Raw genomic sequence first — 25,211 nt, forward strand, 5'->3', positions numbered from 1 at the left:
TGCTTTCCAGTTGTCATCTCCAAGTCTCACGCAGTCCTCCAGCGTAGGCATCATTACCTGTCTGGCAGATGAGAAAAGAGTTTCAAAGAAACTGAACTTGCACACACAGATGTGTGCATGAATGTCTCAGCCATGTGTTCCCTTAGGTTCTGAACCTCCCCTATCAAAACACTCAGCATGGTTTTGCCTGTTGTCTGTCTCAGGCACACGTTTGCAGCATCTTGATGGCCGGGTCCACACCCGTGGTACTCACTGTTATGTCACACACCCGGGAGTAGGTGTATAGCACACAAACACTGGCTGAGAGAAAGAGGGCAGGCAGGCAGGCTGAATTTGCTCATGTAATTGGTGGCAGCACCTGACTGTCCTTTCACTTCCTCCTATGAGCCTACAGTTCATAGGGCAGACTGGGGAGCCGGAAGGAGACCTTCCATTTGCTTTCACTGGATGAAGTTCAGTCACTCAGTGACAACCACACACCACCACCTACTCCCAGGACCAGAGCAGGACCTCCTGAGGGTGTCTGTGCTTATCCTTTTCTACTCTGCCTCCCTCTCTTGTCTGTGAGACAGCCTCTGCTTTCCCAACTCTGTTGTCATTTCCTTGCCCTATGCAAAACTTGTGTTCAAGAGACACTTAGTAAATATTCACTCATTGATTCATTCATCCTCAAATATGCAGCTCCATGGTAGCACAGTTCAATGGCAGCTCCTGCCAAAGCTATTTTCCTGGGCTTATTGACCTGCTTCCAAGAGAATTAAATATTGGTTTTACAGCACACATGTGGAAGTGCCATCTGAGGTTGTTGAACCTACCTGTAAATAGACTCACCCTGGTCTACCTGCCTATTGGGACTATTCAGAAACCACCCAGAGTAACATGGTGGGAAGCTTCTAGGAAAGCAGACTCAGAGTTGGGATGGCACTTAGTGATCCTGTGAGGATGGAGTCATGAGAAGCAGACTTTGGGATTCTCAATTTCTCTCTCAACACACCTCCCTGCTATCGTGTGTCTCCTGCATGATTGCCTGTTAGAATCACTGATGTTTTAAAATCTAGGTTTTATGATTATTTATATATGGCAAGGTCAACAGATCAGAGACAACTGCCACTGAAAACATAGTTTATTGTACTCGTAGATCCCAAGAGGAGGGGGCATCCCATGCCACGGGGCGGGGGCGGGGGAGTGGTGCATGAAGACACATCAGGGCCAGTGAGGAGGCAGGGGGCCGGGAAACGTGGACAGGAGCTTTCCTTGTGGTTTCCATAGAAGAATCAGGTGAGGCAGGGTAGGCAGATTCAGCATTGGCTAGTTGGAATAATTTTGGTGGGCTCCGAGGCATAGGGACTATCCCTAGTTGTCTGATATCTGGCCCTGGGGTGATAAGGGCAGGTGGATAGGGGCCCTGAGTGTGAGAGCCCCATAAAAGAGGTGGTTGGGGCATGGGTCTGGATTGGTTGATTTGCATATGAAAGGCCTGCTTGGTGCTTCTGGGCAGGCAGCTTGTTTGCTATCTCTGGGAACTAGCTTACCCTGGAAGAGGTAGTCCCTGCAGGGTCAGCAAGGCTCCAAGATCGCAAAGCATCAGAAAATAAAAGGCATGGATCATACAGCTGGTTGGAGAAGGATCACTGTTAAGAAGTTTCGATGTTTGAGCCCTGTCCTCTAGAGATTATGACGGAATGGGTCTGGGATGGAGCCTGGGAACAGATATTTTTAAAAGCTCCACTGGTGAGTCTAATATGCAGCCAGGATTGTGAGCCACAGCTAGCAGGTGTGTCACTGAGACTTTCGTATGTGTGTCCTGTCTCATTAATTGAGAAACGTTTCCTTTGCATGGAGTACCAAGTTTGCAACAAATTGTGGATGCCTGAGAACTATTTAATCAAATTAGCTTTTAAATAAGTTTGCTTTATCTTCCATTTCAGGCCTCCAACCAGAGACACCTTCCATCCTCCCCCACCTGTTCCACCCAGAGGTCGCTGATTCCACCTCCCCAAACCTGCCTCCCGCAGGACTTTAAGACTCGCAATTTTCAGCCTGTTACTGAGATCTTCATGTTGAGTTTGATGGCCTGACTGCTGACCTTCAGATCCATTCTCATTGCCGATACTGTTGCGGCCCTGCTGGTTTGGGCTTTCCTTGAAGAAGACTTTATTAAGGCGCGGAGAAGTGAAAAACGAAGGGCTTTTTTCACCACCACCAAGTGTATTGGTCCATATGCTTGTTTGCCAAACAGATGAAGACTTAATCAGAATACTTACCTCTAATGTGCCAAATCAGCAGCCAAAAAGATTGATCATAAATGTACTTTACAAGTGATTTTACTGAAATGAACTTATATTTGTTCTTATGTATTTGCTAGTCCAACCTAATTTTTAGAAGTATTTTCTAAAAGCATTTTCATAGTATTCAAGTAAGAAGATAAGTGACCTAATTTTAAATAATTCTTCCACTTTTCTGTATATTCAGGAGGGTGTTTAAGTGCTAGGGCTGGTGACAAACAACAAACTGAAAAAGACTTTAGAGAGGGATTAGTACTAACTCTTATAAAAAAGGCAAATCTAAGGTTGCACAGAAGTGTGGGACCAAGAGTATTCCGCTGATTAGACGAAGGGGGCAGTCTACACCTGTGCCTGCTGATTCTAGGTCACTGTATTTTCTATCTCCAAATAGCCAATCCCTCTCTCCCTCAAGAAACGCCCAGATGTAGAAATTCATCAGTGACTATCAGTCTTCCAGAAGTTTCCTTCTTCCCTATCTCCTAGGCATGAGACTACCAAGTAATTTTTTTTTTTTTTTCAATTTGGGCATCTATACATCAGTATGGTTTCAAAACAGTTATGCTGCCAGAGAACATCTAAAAATGGTTGGGACCCGGAAGCTTGGGATGCCGGGGACCTCATTTATTGCTCTATATCCATATAGGTCTTAGTTCTGCTCATAGAGAGAGAGAGGGGAGGATCCTTGACTTTTTCTTTGCTGAGGGATTTGAAGAAGAAGAAAGAACTTAAAGTAGAAATACAGTCCACCTTCTGTATCCATGGGTTCTGTATCTGTGGATTCAACCAACCTTGGATTGAAAATATTTGTAAAAAAAATTCCACAAAGTTTAAAAAAGCAAAATTTGAATTTGCTGTGTGCCAAGTACCATGTTGAATCCATGCAAATGAAGTGATATATAGGCATTGTATTAGGTATTATAAGGAATCTAGAGATAATTTAAAGGACACAGGAGAATGTGTATATGTTATATGCAAATACTATGCCATTTTATGTAAGGAACTTGAACATCCGGGGATTTGGGTACTGGGAGGTCCTGGAACCAATCCCCCACAGATACTGAGGTAGGACTGTAGTTATCTCTTTCCTATATACTTATTGTTACCATCAGGCTTGGTAAATCCATTTGTGCAGAGGATGTAAAGCCTTAAGTATGTCATGAATTTGATTCCCTAGCACATAAGTCTACCTTCAAAGCATGGATCCTTACTGATGCCTAAACCTACAGTAAAATAAGTATCAGAACCATTTCTTTAAAAACTATCAGAAATCTTGTTGTTTCCTGTAGAATTATTCTCTTCCCCACACAGATATATAAAAGCCACATTACTAATGATCCATGTAAGTACAGTTTTTAGGGCCCTTTTATAATAACTAAAGGTTCTTTCTCAGTCTCAACCCTCAGTCCAGCAAACAACACCACTTACTAAAGTTAACAATTTCTGGAATCTTGGGGGGATTTTTTTGTTCATTTATTTTTTGACACAACATACACTATTGGCCATGTCTGTCATGAGAGTGTTTGTACAGATTACTTTGTACAGAGTCTAGCATATAGTAATCATTCTGCAAGTGTTTCTTCAAGGGTCCCTTTACTGTCCTTGTCCCTTATTTGGGAGAAATAGGAGAATGTGAAACAAGGAGAACAAGAAATTACAATGTGGTGTGATTGTTCTTCCTGTTATTTATAGATAGTCTCCATCTTAAGTAAACTTGATTTTGATAAAAGCAACATTTTTTTTAAACATTCAATACCTCTAAGCCCCCTTTTGATGCCAAATTTAGAATTTTATACATTCTCTGATGAACAATCATTTAGATCAATGACGTGGTAAAACCTATTACCAGCTAATGGTGTTAGCATCTTTGTATGTCACTGTTTGTGCAATATTGTACTGTTTTATTGCATTGTATTCTTATATGAAAATAAGTAGAAAACATAAAATTGAAAGTATTGATCAGAAGCCTGGGTCTCATGAATGTGACACCCTTGAGACATGGGTGGAACGGATTGCGAGTGCCAAGTCCAAAGTGGCAGGTCTTTAGCCCTCATTGGTTGTTCACTGAACATCCAAGATGGTTGGTTATATGTGAAAGAAGAAAATGAAAGAACTTGGGTGAAACGCTGGAGCTGTGATGTCAACGAATGTCTGTAATGGTGAGGAGAAATTTTTCAGTCTCTTGAAACAGAACTCCTCATTTATAACATAAATTTATTCAATTTCCACATACTCAACACATTTGTACACATTTTCAGGAAGACATTATGTAATAAAACTTTGGATTTTCAATACAGTAAGGATCAGAAACTAAACTATAAGCTGGTGTCCAAAGAAACTATTAAAAGATTTCCTACATGGTGCCTTGGGGGACAGCTCTACTGCCACCATGCTTGCCCAAGGTTTTACAAACTGGCTCCATAGAAAGTGAAGCTATTGGTCACATTTGCTGCCATTGCCTTTGCCCCTAAGGTAACTTGGCTTCTAATTCTAGGCCAGCACATATCCTTCATCCTATATTAAAACCTGAGAGCAGGTAATCTAACTGTGTATGCAACAAAGCATGAAGACTGAGAGACCATGAACAAGAGGTTGGTGTTGCAATTAAATAATTTAACTTGACATATTTAATGATGTGAATAATTCCTAATGTTTTGCAATAATTGTGTGAAGTGGTAGTATATAGATAACTTCTATGAATATTTTTACAAGTCAAGCTACGTTACCCCCCCCTTTTTTGTTTTGTTATTAAAAGAGAGAGGTCCTAGTCACTTATATATCATCTCAATAGCTGGGATTTTTAGATCCTCCTCCCATATGCCCCAGGAATTAAGTTGGTTTTCTGTGCTCTTCTTTCAAAGAATAGTGTGTGGGTTTGCAGTTGGTTGATGAAGGAAACATTAATAACAGATTTATTTCTGAGAAAGACAAGTAGTTAATTTAGATAATACTGAAAGATTCATCCTAAACATCAATCTTCAATTTTTAGGCATCTGCCTGTATAAATATTTGCTTTGGTTTGATAAATAAATTTTGTTGTTTTCATTTCCAAGCAAGTTATTAAGACTATAAAATGGTCTTCATTCACTCCTGTTGCCCAGATTCTGTGTTCATCAGGGTGGTGAGAGGATAAGTATGCAGTTGAAAGACGTATTCTAAATTCTGAGGCACAACTTGCAATTCATTTTCTCATAGAAATAAAATAAATTCCTAGGCTAGCTGGCCAAAGTCCATTTAACCCACAATATAAGAGAGAATGGCTTAGCTATCTACACAGTAGTGTAGGAAACACATAGTGTAGGGAAGAGAACATTGGTTTGAAAGTCAAGTAATTTTTATTTTGCTGTGCTACTAACTTGATAAGTTCATATAACTTGACTACATCTGTCTGTGTTTCATTATCTTGAAGTGGAGGGTTGTGTGTTTGGTAACACTCCAGGTCCTTTCAATTCTGTAAGTCTAAAGCAAAGAGTGTGGAATCCTTTGTCCGGAAGAAGCAAGGAGACAGCCTCACTGGAGTCACCACCTAATTGGCAAGGATCTTTTCATTATGTGGCAGCTGCTGTTCCTTGCTATCTCATTGTTATACCAGATCAGTTAAAAAAAAAAAAACTAAGTGAGAGAATGAAATAAGAACCACACAAAGACATTAATGGCCTTAGTTGCTGTTCAGTCCAAGAATCAAATGTTTTATGTGATGGCTTCATAAAGAAAGAACTCAGAATAATCATGGAGTTCTGTGTCTAGAATATTTCAGACAGGACAGAAAAGGTGGAGGTGGGAAGTTGCAAATAGCAATAGAAGGATATTCCTCCCAACCCCGCTGCACTAAATAACTGGCAAGACAAATGTAATAAAGTAGAAAGAAGAAATAGAATTTCAAAGAAAAGGTAGCTGATGATGGAAATCAGAAGATGTTGTGAATCCATACCCCAAGACTTTTGATGATCGTTTATCCAAATGAAGAATAAAAGATTGAAATTATCATTTTTCTGGATTGTTTATTGTTCATAAGCTCTTTAACAAAAAATGAATCTTATCAGAACCGCTACAAAAAGGGACTGTATAGTCATTGGGGGAGGTGGAGATCTTTCACCGGCATTTTGCCCTCATCCTTTCTGGTGTCAGGGAATGAGGTCATTAATCTATATGAAAGAACTGGTAAAATAAGATGTATCAATGTTTTTCGCTCGTAAGTTTGGTGAAACAACCTTGATAGTGCCCCTGAGCCCTGCTTTGCAGACTTGAGGTCATCAGGCTTCAGGGATTTTTGAAGCCACACTTCTTTCCCTTTAATCAGTTACTTTATCTCCTTTTCCTTCTTTCCATACCTACTGTTATTAGACTTCTACTGCCTGATGTCATTTATCAGCGTCATTCTCCTAGTACCTACCAGAGTTCCTGACACATAGTAGATGCTCAATAAATAGTTGTTGAATTTATGGCCCTACCTGCTCATCCCTCCATTACACTTCCCCAAATACTTCACTGAAATAGTTTCTTTCCCCTTTTCTCATTGCCCATTGCTCTTACTGCCTGTTGATCATTTGCACAGTTGATCACATTTTGTGCAATTCTTTTTTGTACACTGTCATGGCTGTTTGCTTTTGCATGTGTAAAGTTTCCTAGTTTTAAGTCTGCCCTCCCCAAATGAATACTTTTTACTTTTTCTTGTGCCTCTCTGCCCCCGAGCATTTGCCAGCCCAGTGCTCCCCACAACATGCAGCAAATGCACACTCCCTCAAATCTGTGGAGGCTGGTGATGTTTAAGCAAGAAACTACTCATCCATCTTAATGTAGCACTTACACTGCTTGTTCTTCAATTGCCCATCATCATTTCATTCAAAAGCAGTGATTATTCATTCACAGAGCATTTACTGAGCTTCCACTATGAGCAAGTCACCATGCTAGGTGCTCTGGAGCATATGCAAAGATGTATAAGATGCCTTCCCTGATTTCTGTAGCAATTACTGGTGTATGATTCATTCAGCAATTAATCATGTACTGCCTTGTGATGTCTCTTACACTATCTAGAAAGCGTTCTTTAAATCCTGCTATGCTATTTGACTTTTTACTTGTTAATGTCTTTACCCGTTCATTTAGGAAATAGTTGTTAACTGTTGACTGTGATGTGACAAGCACTATCCCAGCAGCTGGGACAGGTATAAAGATAAACCAATGATAGTCCCTGCCATCAAAAAAAGGTCAGAATATAGTACAGAAGATGAAAGGTGAATAAATAAGTTAATTACAACATAACAAGCCAAATGCTATTAGAATTCCAAAGAAGGGATGCTCAACTTCCCCAGGGCATCAGGCAAGGTTTCACTGAAGAGGTGATAAGTCAGCTAGGCCTGGAAGGGTAGTATCCAATGGACAGTGTCAAGCAGGGTATCCCAGATAAGGGAATATCAAGAGCAAAGGCACAGAGGCATAAAAGAACATGCTGTATTTAGGAAATATACGGGTGAAGACAGAGCATAGAGATTGGTGGGAGGTAAAAGTTCAGATAAATTGAGGTCTGATTGTGCAGGTGCATGTCAGGCAAAGAATTTGGACTTTATCAAGGAACATTTTTTCTCTGATTACATATTTAGCATATGCTCACTATAAAAAACATCTGAACATTTATAGGCACGTACAAAGTAGAAAGTTAACCATTTACACAGGTTTGAGTCATAAGCTTTCAGATTGTTTTCTACAGGTAGACTAACATATTACCATTTAACATGGAATGTTACTCTATTTTTAAGTGTACCTCTTGGATATCATTCCGTGCCACTATTATACCTGTTTAATTAAAAAAAAATGGCTATATAAAGTTGGTGGGCCGTTAGCAGTGAAAAGACTGATTATGGAAGCAGACTGCTTGGGTCTGGTCTTTCAGCAAGCCACTTAACCTCTCTGTGCCTCAGTTACCTCATACTAACAGGACCTGTTGCATAGTGTTTTTGTGAGGATTTAATGAGTTAATACAGTACATGTAGAGTTCAGAATAGTGCCTGGCAGGTGAAAACCTTAGTGGTGATTCTATGATTTATTTACCTAATATTCAAGAAGTTTTAGGCAAGAGAGTGATATCATCTGGTTTCTTTTTCAAAACATCACTCTGGCACCTGTTGGGGATGATAAACAGGGAGAGATCCGTGGCAGGGATCCTGTTGCAATATATATTAACATGGAAGATTGTTACTGGCAGACGAAGGAGAGGAAAAATTAACTCTTGAGACACTTATAAGAGACCAAATGCTGAAACTTGTTGACTGCTGATGGCTGAGGAGCCAACTGGACAAGTTCCAGATTTTTGGCTTAGAGGACTGTGTAGATGGTGGTGCCATATTCATTCATATATATGCATTTTTTTGAGTTCCTATTATGGGTCTGGCACTGTTCTAGGCGCAGGAAACATGGCAACAGGATCTCTGCTCTGAGAAGCTTACCTTCCAAGGGGCATTTATGACTGTGAATGGGAGGCCCCCAAACTGTAAGTAAACAAATACATGAACAAGAATTTCAACATAGCGCAACATTTCTTGATTGAATAATGGCGCGGGGGGAGCGTCCAATAAACATTCAGTGACTTGAAAACACTCATCCAACCCTGTATAAGTTTAACAATCTCTCATAATGATGACCGTAGGACCCCCTGATTCATTCACAGAGGTAAACGAGTGCTTGGAAAGGGTTATTTGATCCGATCCCTCAAACACAAGAGGCGGCTGGTCAGACGGTCTGACCCATTTGGCAGCCAGGGAAAGCTAAGTGTTTTGGCCAAGGTCACACAACCCGAAGCGTCGGGGGCGGCCCGGGGCCGCTTCGGCCCTGAGGAGCGGGCCAGGCCCCCGCGAGGAGCCCGAGGCCGCACGGTGCCCGGCCGAGTGCTCTCCAGGCCGGTCGCGCCGCCGCTCCCGGGTCCCAGGGCGCGGCCCGCGGCGAGGGCGGCCGGCGCACGGACAGCCGGAGCTGGGCCCTCCCCCGGCCAGCGGCGGTTGCGGCCCCGCATCGCGAGACACTTCCGGCGTGTGCCGGGGTGGCCGGATGACGTGGCTGAGTCAGAGGAAGAGGCTGAGGAGGCGCGGGGGGCGGGGAGGCTCGGGAGCGGGCGACGGCGGCAGCGGCGGAGGAGGAGGCAGCGGCTGGGCCCGGGCCCCGTGCGTCTGTCCGCGCTCCGTGAATGCGAATCGGCCGCGGCGGAGGCGGCGGCGGAGGCGGAGTCGGTGGGCCGGCGCCGGGCCGGTGGGAGCGCGGAGGATGAGGCCGCTGCCGGGCGCTCCTGGCGTGGCGGCGGCCGCCGCGCTGTTGCTGCTGCTGCTGCCGCCTCGGGCCCGGGCGGACGAGCACGAACACACGGTGAGGCGTCCAGGCCGGCGCGGCCGCCCCCGGCGCGCTCCCGTGTTCACCGCCGCGGCAGGCCCGGCGCGGCCTGGAGGGCCCGGTGGAGCACCGCGGCTGGCCGAGGGCTCCTTCCGGTTGGGCCTGGCGGAGCAGGAACCCCGGGAGCTGGGAGGAGGCATTTCCGTGAGCTCCCGGGACAGGGCTCCGCTCCCCGAGAGCTTGGGCCGCCTTCCCCCGACCCGGATCTAAATGGCGCCGCACTCCTGGGTCTGGGGAGCCCGGGACCCTGGGGGCCGGGAAGGAGCTTGGGGAGGGTCGGCGTTCATCCGCCGCGGGCGCCGGCGCCACGGGCAGGCGGGGCTCGGGGCTGTTGCCCACCGGGGAAGGGGACTGCTCTCTGGCTGCTGGGGGCTACGACACAGCGGAAGATGGATGCATCGCGATTACCCGTCATACACTAACCAGGAAATATCCACCACTTCACAGTCCTCTTCGCCTGCCTTTTTTTTCCCTCCTGCCCAAACCGGATTAAAACCCTCGGGTGGGGACAGCATTAATAAACTTGAGGTGAAGAGCGGTTTACAAGTGTGCGTGCACTCAACCTGCGCGCACTCAATTCCGAGGCCTTTCTTGTAACTTTTCTTCTCATCCTCTTCTGGCCCCCAGCAGAGTCCCCCATCCCGGTGGTTTCTAACTGGGGCAGCTTCTGACAGTGAAGGGTCTTGCGTTTCCCAGTCTTCAGGTTATGGCCGGGAACAGTTCCTTTTGCCCTTGGCCTGAAGTTGATTGGCGGTTTGTGTAATTGGTATTTTCACATCAAAGCGTGGATGTTAACGACTCTTCAAGTGGCTTTCCCTAAGGGGGCTGTATGGTTTTCAGAATGGTAGACGCCGGCAAGACAGTAAAGTCAGGTGAATTGAGAGGTTGTTTGGCGAGTAATCGTTTTTTATACTTTACCATTAATGATACGATTTTGCAAGACGGGTTGTGTATGTTCTAAATCTGAAAGATTTGGAGGAGTCTTTTGTCGTTGCTGATGAGTGAGGAAGTGAAGCAATCGTCCTTATCTATTTAAAGGACCCGATTTTTACGTTTTTCGCTAGTCCTTGGGTTAGTTGGGCTCTTGTTTAGCTAATAAAAGCTCTAAACTTTTGGCCATTCTACCTTCAGTCACAGCCAGGAACTTCTTACTTGTATGTGTATGTATAAAGAAATCCTGAATCAGTCACACGTGTTCGCGCTATACTTGTGACTTTTCACCTTAAGATAATTTTGTTCAGATGTTAAACAGCTAAATGAAAAAGGATTTCATTTTGTTTCTTCTGTCAGGTAACTTGTCTCAAAGTATAAGACCTGTTACTGTTTGACATAAAATATCATGTATAGATTGGGGTCTTTGATTCCAGTAGGCATCCTTTTGGTTAATTATAGGCATTATTACTAACATTTTTCTAATTTTTTTTTTAACACTTAGGAAAAGTTACCATGTAAAACTCAGAGCTCTCTCTTAACTACATTTCCACCACAAAGACATATAATCTTGAGAGTAGTACTTTATTCTACTTTTTTATTTTGTGTTTTATACTGGTATAAATAGGGAAAACCATTAATTAAAACTTCATAAATCTGAGTTGTATAAAGGCCTTAGAATAATTTACAAATTTAAAATGTAAATGCCAATTTCAATGAAATTTTATTGCCAGGAACATTTTTATTCCAGTAATTGAATATAAATTATTTGGAAAAAGGTTCTTGTAGATTTCCACAGAAGAGAATATGGTATATATGAGATAGTTTCTGGAAAAGAAAAATTTAGGATCTATGTCATTTCATGTCTACATTGAACTGCTCTCACTTAGTTACTTATTATTAAATATTTATTACTTAAAACAAAAACCCCAAAAGTGATAGGAAGAATAGCATTAAAATGTATGTGTAAAATTCAACTAAGTGTCATGCATATTATTTTTTGCTATTAGCCAAAATCTTTTACTTTGTCTAGGTTTATTGAAAATATTTCTTGAAAACTAGGCCTTTTTCACCTTAGCCAGATAACAGTACTGGAAGGGCTGTAGTCAAATGAGTTTTTTCCCTGTCAAAAAGGCAGAAGTAGCTAGTGAAGAGAGAATGATACTGAAGGAAGAGGAGACATTGGAAGATTGCTGAGTAGCTTTTAATAAGTACTTGTGGAATTAAATTATTAAAGAACAGCTTTCAGAAGCTAAAGCTTTCTCTTTAGATTAACTTCCTGTGAATATTGTTTCCATATAAAAAGAATAACTAATATGGCTTTTGTAGCAATATATGTTAGGCACTGCTCTAAGGTCTTTACAAATATTAACTCATATTTTAAACATATTAATAACCTATAAGGTGGTTGATATTGTGCCCTTTTTATAGATAAGGAAACTGAGGCCAGAGAGGTTAAATTACTTGTATGAGGCCACACAGGCAGTAAGGGCAGAGGTGGGATTTGAGCCTAGGCATTCTGAGTTTACCTTCTTCTGTCCTCGGAGCCAAGATATGCTCTAAGACCCTTTATCCTAAAAATAAGGCTGTAAAACACTTAGAATTAAGTTGAGTAGTTCTCAATTTAAGTGCTTAAAGAAATGTTTGGGTGAGTCTAGCTCCATAATGGATTGTTAACTGAGGAGATATTTGGTTTAGCATTAAAGAGGGATAGAGTTGAATTCATGGGCATGCCAGTCACACAGGCTTGTGCTTGTTTCAATGATCTGCTGTCACTCTCTTGAGATTTTAAATTTTTGAGCAAGGAGTCCTGCATTTTTATTTTGTACTGGGCCCCACAGATTATGTAGCTGGTCCTAAGACAAGACAGCTACTTTATGCCATTTCACAAAGCCCCTTTTTTCTCTCACTATACCTGTTGAATTAGGATTCAGCTGACCGTATGATCCATATGGTGTTTTTTATATGCTTATTTATATTAATGCAAAGTTCTTTTAATATTCTCTGAAGAATGTTGAAAAGGGAATGTTCTATTGACTTATAGAGTATGTATATGCATATATACATATCTAGACTATATAGAGATGTGTTCCTTTTAAATTTTAAAACTTGGATCATATGGATCAAATGACATTGTTTGAAATTAAAATTAAAGAAAGACTCTTAAGTGATTGAAAGGTTATGAAAAGACCTCTTTAGAATAAGTGAAAGGTGTGTAGGGTGTGGTTTATGCTTATTTGGTTTCCTGAAACTCAGAGCACATGGAAGCATCTAGAGTTAGATTACCATGACTCCTAAGATTCCAAAGGACTCCATTAAAAATGATTTCAAATTGAGAATCATAGAATTTTAAAACTGGAAACACTTGAGATCATTTAATCCAAAACTCTCATTTTCCTAATGGCCCATAGAGGCTCAGTGACTGGCCCAAGGCCACAGAAATAATCTGAGCTTCTTGATCCCTAATCCTTCCTTTTTCTACTTGTATTGTATATATAACTTCCATAGTAATAATACGTAAAGATGTAAGCACCAGAAAACTAATAATCAACGGCACAGAAATCATAGAGCATTTTATAGTTTGCACTGTAGCCTTGAATTTTTTGTGTTCTGTTTCCTCAATAAGATCACAAAGACTTTTTTTTTTTTTTTTTGGCTATTACATACCAAAGCACTGTGCATGGCACATGTGGTATTTAATGAGTGCTTGTTGAGTGACTTGAGTAATTAAGGAGCTACTAGGGTCAAGGATGTGCAGTGTTGGACACATGAATTCCTATTGCTTAAAGCACAGTGAACAAACCCAGACTGTTGTTCCTTTAACATGCATAGTTTTGGAGATGCTTGTTGTGATTTAGGGGCCCTACCTAGGCTGAAATCCCATGTCTTTGTGGCTTGTACTTCTGGTAGTCTTGGGATTTCCAGTGTTGGAAGGACCCAATCTGTGCCTAGGATAATTTTACTCAGTCTCTGCCATAAACATTTTGTGCTGTGCCACTTAATGATTTTAGAAATGTTTTGTTTACTTTACTTTGGTAAATGGCAGCCTTTCATCTTTGTCTCTGGGAGGAATATGGTAACTCTTAAAACTTATTTGAATACTTAACAAAGAGAATAAGCTGTTTACTACAAGTGAATTAGTGAGTGCTCTAATATAGATCTAGTTTTTAGGAAATGCCAAAATTTCTTGTCCTATTTTTGGCTGTACTCAATGATAGACTAAAAATTTATTTAGGTACAAAGCTATTTGAGAGAGAACAGTTATCTCAAGAGACTACTAAAAATACACTTCTAATTTATTTGTCTTAGAATTCTGATATGTGTTTTAAATAAATAATCAAAACTCCTTGAAATTATGATTTCTGAAACACTTTCAGAGATGGATTTTGCTTTCTTTGATATGTATTTTAAAGTAAACATTTTTTTTTCCTTTCTCGGGAAAATAAAAGATAGAATTTGGGGCTTATTCAGAGCCCTCTGTCCTTTGCCTGTCATATATAACTTCTGATTTCTTTATTCATATTTACATGAGCACATTAGCAACATTATCGCCTAAAGTGTTCCTCCTGAAAAAAATTAATTCATGACCTCTATCAAGAAGGAAAACTTTGGTGTCTTTCTCCCTACCAGCAATAACAGTATTTAAATAAGAGGGGCCCAACATTTGTGACTTCTTGCCAACAAAGGTCATTCCTTTTGAGATTATTGTGCAAGTAGCTTCTTAGGAAGGTTTTTTCCTTTAGGGCAGATTAAAGGCCCTAAAGTAGTAAAGTTGTTTGGTATTTGGTACTGTCTTTAGTTGTTTTGTACAACTGCACTTTTTTTTGTATTTCCTTGTTTCAGTTTTTTCTTTTTAGTGAATGAAGCTGACTAGGGATTAGCAAAAGTATAGTCCTAAACTTGATACTGATTAGTTTTATTATCTTGGACAAATTATTTAACTAACATCTCTTTTGTTTTGGCTTTTTTTTTAAAGTCTGTAAAATGGGAAAAATAATAGGACCTATTTTATAGAGCTTTGAGAGGATTAATGTTTATGTAAAGACCTTAGAACTATGCCTAGCTCATGGCTTGTGCTTATTAAGTGTTAGCTAATGATGTTATTATTACAAAAGATGGTTTTACCTGAGGATTTGAGAAAGGAGGATTTGAGCATTTCTGAAGGATTAGCAGAATTTGGCTAAGTGGAGGAAAGGAGGGCATTATAAATTCGGGGGAATGACAGACAAGGTGGATCAGAAAAAGAAAGGAAGACAATGTCATAAACCATCTTGGCCAGAGTGAACAGCTCATAAATTGAATGTAACAGTGAAATTCTTCTGAGATCTGGAGAATGAATAGGTGAAGAACACAGGTAGCCTGAACAGGCCTCTCAATTGGCTGCTTCCCAGGGAGGCCTCAGATGGAATTATTGCCGTGTTCAGGGATCCCCTGATTCACTGCTGTGCTTCCTGGACTCCCTTCCGCCCCCTTCCTGTGGACCTGGCAGTCTTTCCTCAGACTGGGAGGCTCAGGCACTTTGTGAGCAGCCTTAGGGAAAGCAAAGCAAAGGAAAGGGTTTTTTTCTCCTTAAGAAGTTTTGTGAAGCCTGTTGGTATTTTCTGATTTGAAAATATTTTAAAATACATTTTCTCTCTTGAGCAAGAACTTTTGTCCTTGTCTTGGGAACATTTATTCTCAGGGACAATCAGGGACTATGATGGAAAGTAAACATTTTAAGTTCATTGTAATTAAGTATGGTCTGCATGATAGAGAGCAATATAAAAGAAAAGAGGCATTATTTTTGCCTTAATATTCACCCTAAACTCTGTGTGTGTGTATTTCTAATTACTATTTCAGTCTTGTTCCCAGAAAGAATCGTAGACTATGAAGTGGTATAAATTTTCAGTACTTGCATCACATCATCACAACTGTACCAACCTTATTAAGGTTTCATGAATATTTAAAATGAGTGGCTTCAGAATTGTAGTTTAACATATACTGTGGCCCTTAAATTATTTTAGTTCTTATGTTTCAGTTTGTGTAAAATAAATGAATACCTATTTTAACACATTAACTGCAATGAGAATTGTATTTAACTCACTAGTTTCGGCTGTGTGAAGTTTATATAAAATCTTGTTGATGTTCTTATTGTTACAGTTAATATTGACGATCTAATTCTAAAGTGGTTTAAATAAAAGTCAGTAAATTTCATTTTTCTATTTGTTTACCTTTAAATTATACTCAAAGTTTTTATTTTTTATTTTTGTAATAAAACACCGTGGCCCCAAGGAAAAATTTCTGGTTTTTTTGTGTGGCAAGCAGTCAATGTGTTAGAAATTATTTATGTTCAAATTTTTGTCTGTTTTTAAAGGAATAAGTGTATTGGGATTTATAGAAAAATTGCCTTTGTGCTTATTTTCACAAGTTACATTTAAAATATTTCTTCAACTTAGCAGGATTAATGGTAAAGTCCTCATTAATAGGTTCTCTTGTTCAACATTCTAATCTTTATCATAAATGGATACATTTTGTTACCTCCCCTTTCTTATTTCTCTAAAAAGGTACTATTGCAGTGTACACATTACTCAGTGCACATACTTGAAACTTCTTTTACTAAGTTGCCAGTGAACTTTACATTTCAGAATTTCTTCAGTGTTTTCCCATCATATTTATTAAATACTTGCTGCACACATTGTACTAAGCAAAGTATTTTGCCTTGGTGAACAAGTCTTAATTCTAATGCCATCTCTGGTCAGTTGGTTCAGAGCACTGTTTTGAGAAGAATTCTGAGGCTCTATGTTTAGCAGAAAGGAGTACCTTAGTTGATTAGTGCTCTGTAACCATGAGCATTGGATGAAAGAGCAGTGACATGCATATATTTGCCAACCCCCCAAAATAAAAAAAATAGTAATGAATGGGGAAATATGGATTCATTAACATTTAGACTGTTGATTCATTACTTCATATGTGAAGATTATCTACAGTTTTTCTGAACTCACTTGAAATAGCTTATAATTTTCAAAATGTATTCATTCTGACCTTTCTCTGCCAAAGCCGAATTAATCATTCCTTTATTGTTGCTACAATAGCTCTTTATTACCTTAATTATAACACTTATTTCTTCTTTGTTAATCATTTACTTGTCTGGGTCCACTGTGGATTAGGAAATTATTAACAGGAAGGACAGTATTTTACTTATCTTTATATCCTTAATACCTAACGCTGTGCTTGGTACATGTCTCACGTATTCAAAAAGTGAGACAGTTTATTTCCTTGATGACCTGGGTGATGTCTTATATGAACAGTGAGACATTTATTCAACATTTATTATATTGGAAGATGAAGTGACTAGGTCTAAGTCTTACCATGGTGATGTGAATCAAGAGGAAAAGGCAGATGCTTTGGGTAAAAGTAGATAAGTTAATGTTTTTTGATTGTCTGGAATGCAGAGATTTGGGATTTGAGTCTCTATATCTGAGAAAATGGTAGTGCTATTAGAAGAACAAAGTTGGGGGGAGTAGATTTGAGTAGAATGAGTTTGGTTTTGGAGATGTTAGATTTTGACTGAAAATGTTTTTACTTATTAATTAGTTTTAGATGGAGGACTGAAGAGAAGAATTTCATAGTGAGCCAGTTGGAGAACTTCTGCTGTTATATATGCTCTATAGCAATCTACCTTATTATTATTGCTTGTTCAGTGTCCATATTTCTGTTTAGACTCCAGTAGGGCAGGGAACATGTCTTATTCAAAGCTGTATCCTTAGTTATAAACATACTGTTTATTACATACTGTTGTTGGCATGTGCTAGGCACTTAGTAAATAATTGTTCAGTGAATTAACTTCTATGCTATTAGTTGACTTAAATGCATCCTATGTTGTCTTTAATTTATATTGCTAATTAGAATTACTAGCTTTAAAATTACCAAGGTAGTCAGTTTTCGTAGAATCATTAGAATTTTAAACTTGTAGAGATCTTATTGATAGAAATCTTTGGCAGATCCCCCTACTTGGACCTTGGAAAGGTAAAGTCAGCTATCCAGTCATTGGATGACACTCCAGATTTAGCTATATACAGTATTCATTGATGTGTAGAGCCATAATTATTTACTGAAAGAATTATGCAAACAGTACATGTCTTTCAGGCTGAAAACAGATAGAATATTGGCTTGAATGGACTTGTGGAGGTTTCATAATATGGCTTTTCTTCCTCTTGTTTGGTCATTCTTTCCTTTCTAATGCTTTGACCAGTGGCTGTGTGAAAGACTAGAAAGGAGATGAAATTTTATTTGTGCTTTTTGACATTAGTTTTTTTGGTATACAATGATTAACATGAGATTCTGGATAAACTATTGATTTTATTTCCTCCTTCCTTGTTTAGGTTAGCATGGTAAATCATGTTGGTTCTAGGTTCACCATTATGGATAGTATAAATATTAATTATAGACATACTCTTATGAGCTATTGGACTTTGTTTAAACACTATCTTCTGTGAAACAAAATTTGGAAAAGGTGGATCTGCCTGAGACCACAATCAGGATATAATTTAAAATTCACAAAGGTTCATTTTTAAGGTGTGGACGTCAATTATCAGATTAAAGGAAGCTTCCAATATTTTATTTTATAGCTTCCGGAACAGAGACAGTATACTTGTTTAGAACACATAACAAATATTACCTTAATTTGAACTAGATTTTTTAACAAAACATTCTTATTTGCTCTTCTTGTTTCAGTATCAAGATAAAGAGGAAGTTGTTTTGTGGATGAATACTGTTGGGCCCTACCATAATCGCCAAGAAACATATAAGTACTTTTCACTCCCATTCTGTGTGGGCTCAAAAAAAAGTATCAGTCATTACCATGAAACTCTGGGAGAAGCCCTTCAAGGAGTTGAATTGGAATTTAGTGGTCTGGATATTAAATTTAAAGGTAAGTAAACCTTAATAGTCCTTACAATATAAGTTAGACTGTAGATCAGAGTTTCTTAACTTTGGCACTCTTGATGCTGGGGCTGGATAATTCTGTCGTGTGGGGCTGTCATGTATATTGTAGGATGTTTAGCAGAGTCCCTGGCCTAGATGCCAGTACCATCCTTTAGTTGTGAAAACCAAAAAAGTCTCTAGATACTGCTAATCGCCCTAGGTTGAGGAACCACTACTCTAGACTCTAAAAAAATGTTTTAATCTGTAAATTAGGTGCATCACATTTAGGAAAGTATATTAGTCACTAACAAAGATTTATTTTGAATATTTATAAAATAATAAAATAAATAATTGTTAATAAAATTATATCTCCCTGACATATTTCTTTCTGAAAGTGTTCTCTAGTAAACCCTCAATTGATTAGACATATGTGGCCTGGGAAGGCTTTCATAGATCTGTAATGAAGTAATTTCTGGAGGTCTGAGGCTGCAGTGGGATGTGTGGATCCTTAAAAATTGTGTGTAAAGCCTCAAATTCAAACTTGTACCATTGGCTCATGTATTTATGAGTGTTGTATTAATTTATCCTCTTAATACCTGTAGGATATTTAAATTTTAAGTCAAAGACTTGTTAAACTTCAGGAAAAAAAAGCACTCTCATTATCCAGTTATTATGCAGTATTTATCACGGTCTTTGAGTGTGTTCATATTTTCTATTTTCCTCTTTGAAGTTTGTCAGAGAGTATATTTCCTGCATAGGCATTTTTAGTACAGTGAACAGAAATTGGAGAATTGAATTTTTGCAGGATCTTTGATTAGGTATCTTGGTTTTTGAATAGAGCATGGATCTTGTAATCAAGAGCTTTGAATTTTAATTCCATTTCTTTTACTGTATTGATTTTAGTAAAGTTGTTTATTCCAGTTTTGACTTCATTGTCTCCATGTGTAAGATGAATAGTAACTAACTTCTGATATTTTTAGTACTTTGGGGAGAAGGATGTTAATGAGAGACTTACAAGATAATTTTACTTTAATTTTGATTTGTTAAATTTTATTCTTGTTTTTAGGATTTTTTGGTTATTTTTGAAAATAGATATACTGTACATATTTATATTCTTTCACCCTCCCCCCCATTATATTCCTTGGGGCTTAATTATAAAATTAAGTTGTAAATTTAAACCACAGTGACATGACCTATAATTTTACTAATCATTGTAAACATGCCCTGATGCTTGAGTTTTAATTTAATTAGGTTAATTTAAGTATTTAATCACAAATAAGGAGAAAATGTAAACTAGAATGTGTGATCTTTGAGACCCTTGATACTATATTTAATCATTGTCTTTGTCTGTTTTTGATGCTATAAAAGGAATACCCGAGGCTGAGTAATTTATAAAAAGAAGAGATTTATTTGGCTCATGGTTTTGCAGGCTGTGTAAGAAGCATGGCACCAGCATCTGTTCTGGTGAGGGACTGAGGCTGCTTACATTCATGGTAGAAGAGAAAGGGGAGCTTGTGTGTGCAGAGATTAAGTGGCTAGAGAGAAACCTAGAGAGGAGGAGGTACCGGGCTCTTTTGAACCACCAGTTCTTGCAGGAACTAAGAGTGAGAACTCACTCACTCCCATGAGAATCTCACCAAGCCATTCATGAGAGATCTGCCCCCAAGATCCAAGCACCACCTCCCCTAGGCCCCACCTCTACTTTCTCTTTTTCCATATTTTGTGCACATTTCTAGTTTATTAAAGAGGAACCACAAAGAGAAATTAGGTAAAACTGAGTCCTACTTTGCTACTGTTTGCAGATTTCATCAATTTTTGAAATCCTTACCCATATTTACTAAAAACGAATACTCATTCAGCAATCTTAAATTGTCTTCTTTTATTAGATCCTAGAGGCTGAGATGGAGAGATTATTTAAATAGAGGAAAATAGTTTTCATGGGTTAGAAAAGTGGCATTTATTTTATTTTTTCAGACTAAGCTAAGCACTTTTTTAGATTAAAAGAAGCAGAGCTAGCCAGATGTTATTCCCTGAGAATTGATGGTTCTTCAGGGTCTTGTCAGCTCTTCACCTCCAGCATGGATATGCTGCCAAGGAAGCTGCTAAATTAAATGGTCCAGATGTAACAGTAAATGCTGATTAGATTTATCTTCCCCCTCTGTAGCCCTTTGGTTCCTATATTCATAGATAAAGTTGACCATGTGTTGAAAAGTCTTCCTGGTTGTTACTTATAGTAGCGGAACATTTAAAAGGTAGGATTGTGCCATTTAATTCCCTCTTGTAGAGGCCCAGAAATGAAGTGATTTACCCATGATATATTATAGCATACTAATAATGTAATGAAAACTGGAACACTCTGTCTGTCTGTGACTATAGAAATATTTACCGTATATTGTTAATCTTTCATCCCTTAAATATTTGACTTTTAAAGATTCTTATGAAAGCATGTCCACATAAAATTTTGGAAATGTGAAGCCAGAAAAGAAAATATATATACATGCATACATATTTACATATGCATACACACACATCTTTTTTTAACCTAATAGATTCTGTCAGGCTAAATGGGTTGGTATCATTTTGTAAAATGAAGATCACTAAAGAGACTATTTTTTTTTTTTTTTTTTGAGACAGAGTCTCACTTTGTTGCCCGGGCTAGAGTGAGTGCCGTGGCATCAGCCTAGCTCACAGCAACCTCAGACTCCTGGGCTTAAGCGATCCTACTGCCTCAGCCTCCCTAGTAGCTGGGACTACAGGCATGAGCCACCATGCCCGGCTAATTTTTTTGTATATATATTTTTAGTTGGCCAGATAATTTCTTTCTATTTTTGGTAGAGACGGGGTCTCACTCTTGCTCAGGCTGGTCTCGAACTCCTGATCTCGAGCGATCCACCCGCCTCGGCCTCCCAGAGCTAGGATTACAGGCGTGAGCCACCGCGCCCGGCCTAAAGAGACTATTTTTAAGGAACTAATGATAGTCTAAGTCTAATGTAGGATGCCTCTCACTTAAGATTTTTATGCACAACTTTCTTTTTTTGTTCCTAATAGTATTATATACTTGCACTAGATAAAAATCCTATATTGAGACCATTTAAGGAAAATACATTAAATACAGAAGGGCAAACATAGATTAGGCATCCTCAAACCAGGCCTGAATTAATTTTAAAGGGTACCTGTTAGAACTTTGCCGTTATAGAGTGGAAAGAACATGTGCTTTAGGGTCAGAGAGGCTTCATGCATCCCATCTCTGCCTCTGCTTACCTGTGTGGTCATGGGCAAATTATTCAACCTCTTTGATCTCATATTTCTCACCTATGAAGTGTGGGAAATTCTGTTTGATACAATTGTTGTCATGTTTAAATAGATAATGCACATAGAGCATTATTCAAAGTTCCTGTTACATAGTTTACATTAAAAAATGGTAATTGTTATGAATACTAATAGCACATAGTATGGGTCTGTAGTTCCAACTTGATTTTGTGTTAGACATTATGAAATGTTAAATTAGTTTATTGATATAGAATTTGATTTATCCCCAAGCTGCTGCACTAGCCTATTACAGCAGCATTCTTACTCATCACTGCATCCTTAGCTATTAAGACGTAGTAAGCTTTTAATAAATTGTCTAGTGCCCGGACCATTTGTGCCTACTTGTTCTTATGATAATTGGTTCATTATGATCATTAGATGATCTGGAATGTAATTCTTAACCAGGGGAGGTCCCTGCCCACCCTTTCCCCGCCATCTGAGAATTCCTGCCTTTTTTCTCCTAATATTTTATGAGTTTGTCCTTATACAGTTAATGACTCTTTTAAAAATGTGGTTACATAGTAGTCTATAACTTGGATACTGTAATTTACCCCCATTTCCCAGTTGTAAGATATTTTGATCCTACCTTCCATCCTTCTTTCCTTTCTTCTTTTCTTTTCTTTTTCTGCTTTTCAAAATGCCAATGCATTTGGCTGTCCTTGCACATAAGTATTTTAATCCATCTCTGAATCTTTCATCAGGATAGATTCTTAGAATTACTGAATCAAAGGGTATAAACATATTTAAGACAGTTTTTGAGACATGTTATCACATAACCATTTAGAAAAAAATTGTACAGTTTATACTGCCAGTCAGGTTGCTCAGTTAATCAATACTCTTTATATAATTGTTTAATTAACTGCGAATATACTAGTTTTTCCTGTCCTTTTCGTTTAATATTTTTTAGCAGTTATTGAGTGTCTTATTGCATTCCAGCACCGTGGTAGGCTCTGGATATACAGAGTTCAGCTAGGAGCTCTGGCTTCAGGGATCCATGGACTCTCTGAAAATGTAGACTTAATTTTATGTGAATGTGTGTTTTTCGGGGAATGCAAGGGAGATAGCACTTTCGTTGGATCTCAGGGGGTGTGAGGCCCAGGGAAAGTTAAGAACATTTTTACGTATATATTGGGACTTTCTTTCCTTAAAACAACTCTGGAAAGGAGATAGAGATAGATGTTATTTCTGTTTTACAGTTGAGGGAACGGGGGTTCATGGAGGTTAAATGGTTTGCTTTTTTATTCATATAGCTAATAGGTACTGGAGGTCAGACTATAACTCACCTTTCTGCTCATTTCTCTATTAATTTGTCTATATTGATTTCATGAGAGACTCTGCCAGATGCTGCTGCGTTTGAGGTAGAGTATTTCTCATTTTCCAATTCAGTAATGTTATCAGAAGAGAAAGTAAAGTATGGCATAATGTATTCTCAGAGAACTCACAGATAATGTCATATTCTTTTCTATGCTTTCACTGTCTATTTAATTATTGGTCTGGAGTTTTATTGGGAATTGATGACAGACTATTGGTGTGTCGTTTCCAGAATCTACCTAGCCTTGCTTTCTGTCTGAAAAATCAGTGTTAACATTTGCCACTATAACTTTGGTTTTATTTTTCTCCCATAAAAATATTTACATTGGTCAAATCTTAATTGCATCTTCAGAATTCATGGGTATGTGTTCCATCTGAGAAAGGTATATGCTATTATGATTTTAAAGCAGTGATTTATGGTGGTAGATTTTTTAGATTGTTTTCTAGTTATAGAATGCTGATTTGGCATATTCATACACATTACATTTGTTATCTTCAAAGCGGCTCCCTCCTGAGAGAAGAGCTATTTCAGGTGGGCAGTCAGACTCTTCAGTTATTTACGATGTTTGTGTTTGTCTACATGCCTGAAAGAGGAATTTCATTAAAATATGACCAGCATCCTTTTTACAGCCTGCCATAATGATAGGTTTTCCTTTTACTACAGCATTTCTTTTCTAGACTTTACATCAGTGAGACTCTCCTCCAAAATTTCATTTGTTTATATTAGCATTTTCTCCTTCTATACACATACACACAATTCATACACAGATGCATCTGTATAGGTGCATACCCTAATATAGCTGGTAATTTTCTTTGTCAACAAATGGAAAATCATGCTGTTAAAATTTGTTGGAATTTTTTGTTTATTTATTGCCTAGTCTGTGCAAGGTACTGAAGCAAGACATAGCTGGGGGTGAAAAGGATATACTGATTTATGGACAAAACTCTCAAGATATAGGGGTGTTTTTGAGGCATTAAGGTACTGGTATGAGGTAGAAAGTGATAATAGGCCTTTGGTGCCATAAGGGAGGTATGGAAAGAGAGCCATGGTACCTCAGAGAAAGGGGCAGGCCATGGTGGGTGAGAGGTATGGGGGGGCGTGGAGAATCAGGAACTATTTTGTGGAGGAAAGGGTGAGGAGATGGGAGAGATTTTAGGCTGGACATTTGAGGTGGAGTTAATAGCATGAGCGTAAAAGCTCAGAGGCCAAGAGAACACAAGGTTTGTGGGAACTGCAAGTAGTTGAGTTTGGCTAGAGTGTAAAGACAGAGAATGATAGATCAGTTGGGTAATAGAGAGTTGAACTAAAGTTCAGACTGTGAGGAAGCTTTAAACATTTTCTACAGGTAAATGTCATATCATATATTTCAGAACTTTGTACTTAAAACTACTGCATTGTTAATGACCGTTATCAATGAATGTTTCTGACAGTAAGGAATTCAGTGGCTTTGCAGAGGTAGCTGTGAGGTCTCCCACAGCCACTACAGCTGTTTGTTGCCCCTCAAGCCTGGACCTTTGTTTGGTTCTGCCTGTCCCCTCCGTAGCTGCAGTTGCCTGCTGACTTTTGTTTATTATCACATTCCATGGAGACCCCATTAGAGGACTTCTTGCTGCCAGTTCTAACTCCTGCTGTAGGAATCCTCTATAGCAATCTCGTTTCCTAACCCTTCCTCATTTCACTGGTCTGCCTCAGTTTTTACCATTATGGAAACCCTAACTTCCTTGTTGCCCGGAAGGGCCTGGGTAGAAAGAAAATCCATGTGGGAATCATTGTTCCTGGAGACAAATTACTTTCCTACTTTGAGAGTGAGAGTATTTGTCCATCCTTCCATGGGACTTAAGTGTTTGCTGCCATCTTTGAGGTTGTCTTGTTGGGATACCTACTCTGGGCTGATCTATAATAAGGGGAAGCTGTTCTCTCTGTTGAGGGTTGGGGAGACATATTGCTGGGTATCTTGAGTTTTAACTTAGATTGCTCTTTCTCATAGAGACAATATTATAGGTAGCCATTAAATTCATGGTTCAGCTACAATTTATATATAAGAAGTTTGATCAATATTTAAGAACTTTAATAATGTTTGTTTGGAAAAAATACATTTCAGA

General features: G+C 38.9%; 2 protein-coding genes across 4 annotated transcripts in view; both read left to right on the forward strand.

The window, feature by feature from the left end:
• PIK3AP1 (phosphoinositide-3-kinase adaptor protein 1) overlaps positions 1-5,342 on the forward strand; it is a 107,086-nt gene extending 101,744 nt beyond the window's left edge. For all 3 annotated transcript variants that reach the window (XM_045568744.1, XM_045568746.1, XM_045568745.1), the window contains one exon: positions 1,929-5,342. In XM_045568744.1, coding sequence (XP_045424700.1) covers positions 1,929-1,986 — 58 coding nt within the window. In that variant the 3' untranslated portion in view covers positions 1,987-5,342. The remainder of the gene's footprint in view (positions 1-1,928) is intronic.
• A 4,001-nt stretch (positions 5,343-9,343) lies between these two features.
• The window catches only part of TM9SF3 (transmembrane 9 superfamily member 3), a 58,766-nt gene continuing 42,898 nt past the window's right edge, over positions 9,344-25,211 (forward strand). The window contains exons 1-2 of the mRNA XM_045568747.1: positions 9,344-9,632; positions 18,300-18,495. Of these exons, the coding sequence (XP_045424703.1) occupies positions 9,534-9,632; positions 18,300-18,495 (295 nt within the window). The 5' untranslated portion in view covers positions 9,344-9,533. The remainder of the gene's footprint in view (positions 9,633-18,299; positions 18,496-25,211) is intronic.

The sequence above is a fragment of the Lemur catta genome, chromosome 14, assembly GCF_020740605.2.
Source record: "Lemur catta isolate mLemCat1 chromosome 14, mLemCat1.pri, whole genome shotgun sequence".
Taxonomy (NCBI): Eukaryota; Metazoa; Chordata; class Mammalia; order Primates; family Lemuridae; genus Lemur; species Lemur catta.